Consider the following 12,051-nt stretch of genomic DNA (forward strand, 5'->3'; position numbering starts at 1 on the left):
GGGATGAAATGGGCCAACTTGGTAAAAAGGTCCACCACTACTAGAATCGTGGTGAATCCAAGGGAGGGTGGTAAGTCAGTGATAAAATCCGCGGAAATTATCTCCCATGGGCGAGAAGGAGTTGGAAGGGGATGCAGTAGCCCTGACGGCTTCTCCCTTCGTGTCTTGGAACGCTGACATACAGGACAGGTATTGACATATTTCTCCACATCCTTGCGGATCTTGGGCCACCAGAAATCTCGTAGGATCAAGTGCATGGTTTTAAATAGTCCAAAATGTCCTGCTGGCTTGCTGTCATGACACAGATGAAGTGCTTTTTCTCTGCCGGGACCTGGAGGAATGTAAACATGATTCCTGCAGCATAGTAGCCTATCCTTAAGTGAGAATGGGAAACGTAGTCCTTGGCGAATCTGTTCTTGAGCCCAGGCATCTGTCTGTTGACTGGCTCTAATTTCTTGAGTGCAAAGGGATTCTGGGGTAGAGGGAGTTGGTTCAATTGGAGTGGATTTGGTGTTTCCCACTGTGAGCGTGGCAAAGTTTTCGGGTTGCAGCAATCGAGATTCTGAGGTCTCTCTGCGTCCTGCAGCATACTCTGGTTTCCGTGATAGAGCATCTGCTTGCTTGGTCTGAGCCGGGGTCACATAATGGATCTGGAAGTCGAAACGTTCAAAGAACAAAGCCCAGCGCTGCTGCCTTTGATTTAACTTTCGTGCGGTCCTTAGGTGCTCTAAATTTCGATGATCAGTATGAACTTCAATGGGAAATTTGGCCCCTTCCAACCAATGTCTCCAATTTTCAAAAGCTGCCTTTATGGCCAAAAGTTCTTTCTCCCAAATAGTGTAATTTCTCTCTGGGGCTGTTAGTTGACGGGAGTAATAGGCACAAGGATGAAGATGTTCTCCCACTGGTTGCATGAGTACAGCCCCAATTGCCACATCAGAGGCGTCAGCCTGCACAACAAAAGGGGTTTTAGGATGAGGGTGCTGTAGAATTGGCTGGGTCGTGAATAACTGCTTTAGCTGGTGGAACCCTTTCTCTGCTTGCTCCGTCCAGCGGAAAGGCTGCTTTCCTCGGATGCAGCTGGTGATTGGGTCAGACCAGCGAGCGAAGTCTGGGATGAATTTGCGGTAGTAGTTTGCAAACCCCAAGAAGCGCTGTACTTCCTTCTTGTTGGTTGGCGCCCGCCATTCCAATACTGCTGAAACCTTTGCCGGGTCCATGGAGAGCCCTAGTGGCGAGACGCGGTATCCCAGGAAGTCTACCTCTTGCAGATCAAAGGCGCATTTCTCTAACTTGGCATATAGTCCATGATCCCGCAATCGTTGTAGCACCATTCTGACGTGTTGCTCGTGTTCCAATTGTGATCTAGAATACACCAAAAAATCGTCCAAATATATAATCAAGAACCGATCTAGATAATCCTGGAAGATATCGTTGACAAAATGCTGGAATGTTGCGGGAGCTCCGGATAATCCGTAATTCATGACTAGGGACTCAAATAATCCGAATTTGGTCTGGAAAGCGGTTTTCCATTCGTCCCCTTCTCTTATGCGAACTAGATTGTAAGCCCCGCGGAGATCCAGTTTGGTGTAAACCTTGGCCCCTCGGAGCCAGTCTAATAGGTCCGAGATCAGAGGCAGGGGGTAGCGATTCCGCTTCGTGATATTGTTCAATGCTCTATAGTCCACAACCAAGCGTAGGTCCCCTGACTTCTTTTTCACAAACATCACTGAGGAAGCTGCTGGGGATTGAGAGGGTCTGATGAACCCCTTGCGGAGGTTTGACTCTATGAACTCCCTGAGAGCTTCTTGCTCTGGTTCAGTCAGGGAGTAGAGGTGTCCTCGCGGAATTGGGGCCCCCTCCACCAGGTCAATGGCACAGTCGTAGGGTCTATGTGGGGGTAGTTTCTCGGCTTCCTTTTCATTGAAAACATCCCAAAAGTCCGAATATTTCTTGGGCAAGGTGATGATGGGCTCTGTGTCTGTGGCATGGCAGACCTTGGCTACTAGACAATGGTTTTGGCAATATCTTGAGGCGAACTGCAGTTCTCTGTTGGACCAGGAGATGTTTGGGTCGTGGAGTGTCAGCCATGGAATACCCAAAATCAAAGGGAAGTGGGGAACCTCGGTAACGAAGAAAGAAATTTCTTCCATGTGTTCCCTTATCCACATTCTGGTGGGTTCAGTCCATTGGCTTACTGGACCTGTCTTTAGGGGTCGGCCACCCGGGCATTCTTGAAATCATGATATTGTAATCCCAGAGAGTTGGCATACTCTCTATCGATGAAATTGTTTGTTGCCCCTGAGTCTATCATGGCATGGATCATGACGGGTCCTTTTTTCACTGACCACAGCGTGACCACCAGGAGAAATAGGACCCCGGTTTGCGGCTCTTGAGTGGGGTTTTTGACCGGGTTGACGAGCCTCTCTACGCCCGGTCGCTGGCTTCCCCCGCCGGCTTTGCTCCAGGCGCCTCGGCCGCCTCCGGCTCCGCGGAGGACGCCGCCGCCAGGCGGGCGGCGGGCTTTTTCGGCAACATCTAGTCTGGGGCGCACATTGCCCAACTGCATCGGCTCCTCCTCGCTTCCCATGGGGTTTGGGGCTGGCGGTGGGGATCTCCATACTGGACGTGGCTGAACACTGGCAGAAGCGGGGGGTTTCACTCCGGCTCTTCCACTCTGGCCTCGGAGCCACTGTTTCTTGTTGGCAAGCAGGGCTTCGGCTCGTAAACACTGGTTGATGAGTCTCTCAAGAGTCCCTGGGAGATCCACCTTAGAGATTTCTTCCTGCATCTCGATGTTGAGGCCCTCGCGAAACTGTCCTCTAAGGGCTATATCGTTCCAGCCGGTGCTCTGAGCCAGCACCCGGAACTCGGCTATGTACCGGGACAACGGCCTGTCCCCTTGGAAGAGACGCCGGAGTTTATGGCCGGCCGCCTCCTCGTCGTCCTCGATCCCCCAGGTCTTTCAAAAGGTGGTTCAAGAAATTTTGCGCGGTGCTTAGATGCGTGGAACCCGCATCATAGAGCGCCGTCGCCCAAGTGGCTGCAGGCCCATCTAGGAGACTGTAGATCCACGCCACTTTGACATCTTCTTGGGGAAACTCGGCTTGGCGGGCTTCTAAGTACGCCTGGCACTGGCAACGGAAAACATGAACCTTGGAGGCTTCTCCAGAAAACTTGGTTGGTAGTGCTAGGGCAGGGAGACGGGCTCCGCGTTCCTTCAAGCCCCGTATTTCTCCCTCCTGCGTTCGGAGTGTGTCCCGGATTCGATTGAATTCATCTTGGGAAATGGTGTAACTGGGTGGTTGAGCCTCCGCTCCGGTTCCTGTAGACATTCTGGCCTTAGGTTGTTTGGTGCTTAAGGTGGCGGAGTCAAACTGTCAGGACCCTGGCTGCAGAGCACCAATAACCTTACACAGAGGCCAGTCTCTATCTAATATCTTTATTAAAGAAATATATAAAGTCAATAAAAACAAGTGAAGAATATAGTTCAGAAGCAGACCTGTCAGATGAGGTCAAATATAGTCCAGAAATGTATTGTCCAATATAAAATATTAGAGTTCAAAGTTTTAATCCACTTGACCGAAACACACACTTTGCCAAGCAATAGTGTGGGGAAATAACAGAGTCTTTAAAGTCCAATGAAGCTTGACAACAAGGCTGGAAATAAACTTGATTCTTGGCTAGATCCGTGACTGAAGACGAGGCAAACATGAAGCATGAAACAGAGTCCGTGGTAGAACCGTGAGACAGGGCAAGGCTTGAAGCTTGATCCGGGAAGCAAGGAACTGGGATTACGAAGTCCACACACGATCTCTCTCCTCAAGCTGATCAATTGACTCCGCAAAGAATCCCTCGCGCCAAACACCTATATTGGGTCTCGTTTTCCCGCCAACAGAACTCTTTCCCTAGAGAACGAGAAGCGAAACCCAACTCTGTCCAGATGCATGACTCCTTAGAATTTCCCAAGGGAAGCAGACCTAATCAGCCATTTGTTTGGCAGCGATTCTCAGGCTTCTCCGATTAGCCTCCCTGACTCCCCTATCTTTAGAATAATTTTCCCTCCTGGGAAACGGGGGGGAGTTCTGCCCAAGGCCTGTTTGGCTGAATTCTTGAGGGCAAACATCAACATCCTGCAGGTGAAGAGACTCCGGCTCTTGCTGAACCGGCAAAAACCCCATGTTTTCCTCTTCGTCTGCCACAATAGTACTAGGAACAGGACTACAAGGCCCATGAGTCATCACACTACTTAAGGAAAGAAATACAAATGAACCAATTATATATATCAACATATAAGAAGAACAAAGATCAGAAGTCCAACTCCCCCTCTCCCCATTGCTCAACCCTATATACCCTTTCTCGATGCATCCTCCCCCCATCCCCCTTCCCACTCCCTCTCCACAACCCCCCCATCCCATCCTAAGAGTCCTCCTACCCTCTCTATCCCACACTTCTTCCCAAGTTGATTGTTTGTTTGTAATAGAAAACATTTTTGAATAAAAATAATACTGTATTTCATTGCATAATAGTTACCCTATTTTTATCCTTTTTTTTATCAAGAAAAGGAGGTGTGACTATTATGCAGTAAATGGTCTAGTTAGGTTTCCACATAGCTCACCCATCTGCCCCTTTTAACAAGGGTGTTCGATTCACTCACTCGCCCTCCTGCTTGCTTTTCAGGCATGGTGCTTCACGCAGCTGAGTCCAAAAGCACTGGGTTGAAGAAAGCAAGTGCTTTCAGAAGGTAGGCAGGTGAGTGAGTGAATGAAACACCCTTTCTGAAAGGGGGCAGATGAATGGACACAGCTATCTTCCTACAATGGCTATACTGTATGCTGGTCTTATCATTTGTCAGAAGTGCATTGGACAATGAATCAAGGATGTAACTATTATGTGAGGAAAGCAAAAAATACCAATTTGGGCCCCAAGAAAATATTTGTGTGACTATTACATGGTGACAACTATTATGCAATGAAATATAGTAATTAAAATCATATTTGAAGTTTCATGCATTTTTCCACACAACACTCAATTTCGAGCAATACAACTGTATGTGAAAAATTCACTCAGATGGGAAACTGGTCCTCATGAAAAGCTAGCACCCAGATAGCACTATTATGAGGATATTAAACTAGCTTCACAAGCTATTCCACAAAGAAGGAAATAGCCTATACAAATATTTACTAGATGAGATGTCATGACCTAGCTTTTATAGATTTTAAAGATAAAAATATATAGCAACCTTAAACTTTTATGAGAGCATCATCAGTCAGCATCATTATTTATAGTATATGCACAGAGAAAAAAGCAAAATGATGCTAGTCTTGTATACTATTTGACAAACTCTCTCTCTGTGACACTCACCAAGCTCTAAGATCTGCAGAGAAGGATTTTATCTCGATCCCATTACCATGACAGGTTGAGAGAGAATATGAGAGCTCTTTAAATATCTGAAAGATGAGGCTGTGGCTTGTTAGCGGCTGCTCCATGGGAGGTCCACTGGGACCCTTCTCTGCTGTATTTTTATCTGTGGGTTAAGACCTTTTTATTTAAGGAGGCTCTGGACATTTAATATGATATTTCCCACCAAGATTTCAATGGGGTTGTTGTTTCTGCTTTATAATGTTTTTTAAAAACAACAACAAAACTGTTTTTTAAACTTCATTTGAACAGTGGTGTCATTGTTAACTGTCTTTGGGTTGACTATGATTACTTATATTGGCTTATTGGCTATTACTTTTATATGTGAGACTTCCAAGTCAACCTACCCTCAATACCCCTATTCAGATCTTGCAGAATCAGAGCTGTGACCTCCTTGATTGAGTTGAACCATCTGGAACGCAGTCTTCAACTTTTCCTACTGACTTCCACTTTACCAAGCATTACTGAATGATGTCTTCTCATGACATGACCAAAGTATGACAGACTCAATTTTGTATCTTGCCTTCTAGACAGATGTCAGATCTGATTTGTTCTAGGGTCTTTTTAACAGTCCATGGTTTCCCCAGAATTCTTATCCAGGGCTTTCACAACAGACATTTGGTTTAAATTGTGTACTGAAAGTTTTTTTAAATTATATTGTGCCTTTGAAAAGCCACATCCAACTTTAGATTCCATGTTGGGAGAAAGGTGGGATATAAACAAAATAAATATACATACTATTTATTTATTTATTTATTTATTTATTTATTTATTTCAATCATTTATACCCCGCCCTTCTCACCCGAGGGGACTCAGGGCGGCTTACAAGTGGCTTACAAGCGTCTTACTACTTCCTTTTACTTCCTTGGTTTTTAATTGATTTAATTTTATTCTTTTTGTTATGTGTTTTAACTTTGTACTTTGAATTCTCTGTTTTATTCTGGGCTTGGTCCCCATGTAAGCTGCCCTGAGTCCCTTCGGGGAGATGGAGATGGGTTATAAGAATAAAATTGTTGTTGTTGTTGTTGTTGTTGTTATTATTATTATTATTATTCTATTCTAGGGAGAAAGTATTATGAAACCAGTGAAAACATTTAATCGCTTCTCCTTTATACATACCACCTTCATTAACCTTGCCCGAACACACAGCACACACAGCTTTGTCACCTATAAAGATTACTGCCATAATGTACAGTTTTCTCTAACAATTCTGATATCCCAATGAACTTTGACTTTTGATTTTGAACAGTAGCTCAGTAAAGAGTGCAGCACAGTAGTTAAGTAGGATTCCATTCACACCTCCTCTTTCCTCCTCCTTATTTACAAGTGCTCAAAGTATCAACTTTCGGAGTGTTGCACAACTAAAGCAATCTCCCTGCCCTGGGAACTTTTTTTTTTTTTGGAAGAGCTCAGAAAATCCAACTGTTTTGAATTACAGCCCCCCAAGTTCCCTATCCAGATCCCTATTCTCTATAAGTTTACCCAAAAGTGCTTTCCCTTTCTTCTCTGCCTATTCTTGCCAGAGACAAGCAGGGGCATGTTCAGAGAAGTGCAACCAAAATGGTAAAAGTTGTGGAAGCCAAGTCCTATAAAGAACAGCTTAGTTTAGCCTGGAGAAGAGAAGATTAAGAGATGGCATGATAGCCATATTTAAATATTTGAAAGGATGTCATATCGAAGACAGAGCAAGTTTGTTTTCTGCGGCTCCAAAGACACAGAGCAATGTATTCAAACTGTACGAAGCGAGATTCCATCTAAACATTAGGAAGAACTTTCTGACAATAAGAGCTGTTCAACTGGAGAACATGCTGCTGCCTCAGACTGCGATGGAACCTCCTTCCTTGGAGGCTTTTAAACTGACGCCAGTAGCCCACTGTCAGGAGGGCTTTGATTGTGTATCTCTGCATGGCAGGGAGTTGGACTGTATGGCTCTTGTGGTTTTTTCCAACACTATAATTCTATTATTCCAGATTTGCAGCAAATTAGAAGTGCTAAACTATTAACTTCACAGAGGTATATACTGCAAAACTAAGAACTGAAGCTCTGGTCTTTCATATTAAGCTATATTAATTTGTACAGAGGTATGTCTGATTTTATGTATCTGCTGCTTTCATAATCTACACAATAGGAAACACTATGAAATGGTATGTCACTGCCTTTTAACATTTCATAGTGATAAACTTTTGCTAGTGTTCCAATTAGATGCACTCTTCTTGAGTGTAATCCTTTTGTTTTGAGTGTAATTCTTCAGGCCTAAACCTACCATTAGAAAAGTTGAGTTAGGTGACCCAGGGAATGGATTCCTGGTGTCACAAAAGGGCAACAATGCTTAATTACTTATTATATTATTACTGTATTCTTATGGATAGAGAAGGAAATAAGTGTTTGTAGGATTTTCTCCCTCAGGTGCCAAAATAATTTGGTTGGCTTTTTGGGTGTCTGCAGCCAGGTTGCTAATGGGGACTGCCTACAGGGAGCAGACAATTCCCTGTTGAAGCAGTTCCACCGGCTGCCAACCTGTTACCGGGCACAATTCAAAGTGCTGGGTGTGACCTTTAAAGTCTTAGGTCCAGGATATTTGGTTGACTGCATCACCTTGTACGAGCCTGTCCAGACCCTGAAATCTTTAGGAGAGGGCCTTCTCTCAGTCCCACCTCCATCTCAAGTGGGAACGAGAGAGAGGGCCTTCTCAGAGACCGCCCCATGACTCTGGAATTCCCTGCCCAGGGAAGCCAAAATGGTCCCCTCCCTGTTGCTCTTCCGGCAGCAGGCTAAAATCATTTTATTCTGGTAAGCTTTTAAAGATGAAGGTGTTTAAGACCATCAAGGACTGCTGTGAATTTGGGATGTGAGTTTATATGCTTTTGTGGTTTTAACCTGAATTGTTTTAATATTAATGTTGTTTAATACTGTTTTAATATTTGTACATTTGAAGTTACATTGAAATGCTTTTAGTTGTGAGCTGTTTTGAGTCTCAGTATAGGCAGAAAAAGTGGGACAAAAATAAACATAATAAATAAAATAAATAAGCTGAACTCAGTAAATTGAGGTGCAGAGCAGAGTTACTGCCTTCCCTGTTTTAGATGCAACACACCCCCAACAAATAATTCTCAGAGTGGCATGGGGAAGCCAAGTTGGAATGACAGAAAATTGAAATTGAACCACTTAAAGTAAAAAGGGGAATCACCAGAGAAGAAAAGAGAAAGGACAAAAAGATCAAATGTTTCCATTTTCATTCCACTTATTTCTCCTGTTTAAGATGCCTCAAAAGTACAGAAGTATTCATGAGAATTCACTCACCCCGACTGCTTCGTGTTATAACTTGCAGTTTCAGATCAGAATTTTAATCTATAAAAGGTCATTCTTAAAATATTTGCTACTTTTACCAAACCACTGTTGGACTGAGATCAAATTCTTATGAAGCCACTGGAAAAGGTTGTGTAGATTCCCTTCAAAGTCTGAAGCTCAAGCAGCAAGGAGGTTTCAGACAGGACACATGGTTAGGGTCCTGTCTGAAGTCAGTGGCCTGACAAATCTATGCAGCTAAATCCACAACTAACCAAGGAAAAGTTGGCCCAAAAGACTTAATGAAATTGAATTCTTGTGCGTCTCTAGTCAAGTAAACTAAATGTACACACAGAGCAAGACTTACCACTCCAATGCCTTCAAAAGCAAAAATGGCTGTGCCAAAAAATAGTGGAAACGTCTTCCATTGGGCTACCATAGGCAGATGAGTGGGATCTGGAATATCCTGGTAAAAGACAAGAAGATAGATGGTTTAGATTTGAGAGTGAGAAATGGGTCAGCACTTGCCTGGGAGAGTTACAACAGGTAGCTACCTAAAAATTGAGTCTGAGTAATCTAAACCAGGAACTCACCTCGCCTAAACTTACACAGACTGGCAATGACTCCCCTGTTTTTCAGACACAATCTTTCTGAGATGCCAAGCTGTATTCAATATGCAAGTTCTACACAAGGGGCACCTGAAAGTACTCTTGCTGATATCCTTGCTTGTCCCTCCTCTGCTCCAGTTTAAATATAAAATGCTATCTGTGGAATGCAGAATCTTTCTTTTTCAAAATTTTCTCAGGCCAGCTTTGTGTGCATTGATGGTGATATATTAATAAACAAGCTTCATCCACTGAACCCCACCTTGGGGCCACAACATCTTCAATGCCTTATCTACAAATAAAACAAACCATTACAAAATAGTATCACTGTTGCCAACATTTCTAAATGAGTCCCATGTTACTAGACTGACATTTGTACATACCCTGACGATGTACTGGAATATCATAATCAGGCTGCTAAGCATGAGAAGATTGGCCAGCATGGAGAAGATGGAAAGGATCTTGAGATTTTGGATGAACACAAGCAATATCACAAATGGCAACAAGCACAGGATGTATAACTGGGAGCTCATGGTTGGTGCCAACAGTGCGGTTTCATTGGCATTGCAGTTGTTGGTAGTACCATTAGCAGCTGATATCACCTAGAGATTCATGAGGAAAAATAGGTTTTGAGCAGGCTTTTTATTGCTTGTGGTTGAATCAACACTGATAAGGTTAACAGAATGCATTTGATAATAGGTTAAATGGTCCAATTAAAATCATGACATTATAAGAAGCCAAGACTGCTTACACACAATTGTACTCTAAAATCCCTGTGGCAGCTACACTGTAATATCAAAATCGAATAAACGTTGTGCTTTCTTAGCTTCCTTGCAAAAGTAACTCAACAACTCAGGCACAGATACTAGTCCAAAGGGGTACAATAATCCTTTACATACAGGCAAGAAGTTACAATTGCTCACTATATAGAAACAGAGGAGCCTAAATATCCTGAAGGCACCTGATCCCATCTGATTACTATATGGATGGGATATAACCAAAGAATATCAGGCTGTATTTCAGAGGATGGAAATGACAACTACTTCTAAGTATTACTTGCCTAAGAAAACAAATTGGCAAATGAGTTGACAGCATGAACGTATGCAGAACAAATGGAGAAACAGAACTTGGGAAGTTCCAGAAAGTTCCAGAAAATGGAAAGCTGGTTTCTTGTTTTAAATTTTGAAGAAGAGCTAGTTACAGTTCCCTCCTCAAGCAGGGTGTGGTCCTTATAGTTACACTTTCTAAAAAGGATCTCTCCACTGTCCTTTTTATTAAAACTAACTCAAGTAGTCCCTTCAGTCATGTTTCTTTCGACTATTGATTCTCCTTTGATGCTGCATCGTCTAAGACAATATCACAAGGATTGATATCTGAATCAGAACAGACACTGCCAAGTTATATTATGCACTTTCAACATGTGTTCAACAAAAATGCAACTCTTGATAGAAAGGCTTGAAAGAAAATTGGAAGTTCAAGCAAATAAATGGGGATGCTTGTCTCTCAGGGCTCTTCCAGACAGACCCTATATCCCAGGATCTGATCCCAGGTTTTCTGCTTTGACCTGGATGAGTCCCCACTGCCAGATAATCTGGGATAATCAGAAAATCTGGGGTCAGATCCTGGGATATAGGGCCTGTCTGGAAGGGCCCTCAGAGTCAAAAAGAAACTGTTCAAGAGGGTAAGGCATCTATACTAGGGATGGGTAACCACATCTGGAGACTCATTTTCTCCCACAGGACCAGTCAATGGGCACAACCACTCCCAAAACAAACTCCACAAAAATGTAGATGGCTGGACATTCATTTCTAATTTGGAAAAACAGACTTTTGAAAATATTAAACAGTGCAGAGGAACATTGCTTGCAATGCACTTCTAAATATAGCAACCAATGTGACTCTGAACACTGCAACCAATTTGGTGAAGGAAGTTTCAAGAAGAAAATAATTATTTTGCTGTTGTTGTTTTTTGATGCAAGTAATCCAGGGAATCTAGAGAGGTCGAAAAGGCAACTCTGCATGAAAGAAGATTCTACTTGAATATTGTGAAGAATTTCCTGATGGTAAGAGTTGTTCAACAGTGGAATATTACCTTGGAGTGTGGTGGAATCCCTTCCTCTATAGTTTTTTTTTTTAAATGAGAGCCTGGAAAGCCATCTGTTGGAAGTGTTTTGATTGCATATTACTGCAGGGCTGATTGGTCCAACTCTATGATCCTATGGGACTCAAGGCTGCATTTTGCTTATCCTTGATGTTCACCGATGAAATGAAGGCACTTTTGTTTATTAGTGTTCAAAAAGGATTGATATTGATGGATACACATCTAACTTTTGATTTCCACAGACCAACTAAAAGCAACTAACAGTTTAATGGACTACAGACAACAATTAAAAAACAAACTCTTTTGGCTATTGAATCCCTTTCTCCTCTATATCCAGTGAACTCATTCTACAAATAAATCCAAGCTTTGGTCAGATTTTTGAAATCATGGTGCAAGAGAATGCAGTTGTTGTGAGGAAAGTATAACTAAAATCCTAAAACTCTGATGCATTAACTTGAAAAAAGTGTAAAATTTAGTATTAAAATTTTATGTTCTTGAGAAGACAATAAGCAGCAATAAATTAATTTTAATCTAGCCTAGCTGGATCTGAATTACACAATGAATTATTTAAATACAGCCATATGCTGAAATTGGCTTAATGGATTTGCCACATGCACGTGATAACCTCAAAACAGTAATT

General features: G+C 42.7%; 1 protein-coding gene across 4 annotated transcripts in view; it reads right to left on the reverse strand.

Moving 5' to 3' along the window:
• Positions 1-12,051, reverse strand: part of LOC100553431 (proton-coupled amino acid transporter 1) — an 83,851-nt gene that overhangs the window by 45,723 nt on the left and 26,077 nt on the right. For 3 of the 4 annotated variants that reach the window (XM_062970271.1, XM_062970269.1, XM_003217487.4), the window contains exons 7-8: positions 9,695-9,913; positions 9,074-9,172 (exon numbers count right to left, since the gene is read on the reverse strand). In XM_062970271.1, the coding sequence (XP_062826341.1) occupies positions 9,074-9,172; positions 9,695-9,913 (318 nt within the window). The remainder of the gene's footprint in view (positions 1-9,073; positions 9,173-9,694; positions 9,914-12,051) is intronic. The other variant, XM_062970270.1, reaches the window with a different exon arrangement.

The sequence above is a fragment of the Anolis carolinensis genome, chromosome 2 (assembly GCF_035594765.1).
Source record: "Anolis carolinensis isolate JA03-04 chromosome 2, rAnoCar3.1.pri, whole genome shotgun sequence".
Taxonomy (NCBI): Eukaryota; Metazoa; Chordata; class Lepidosauria; order Squamata; family Dactyloidae; genus Anolis; species Anolis carolinensis.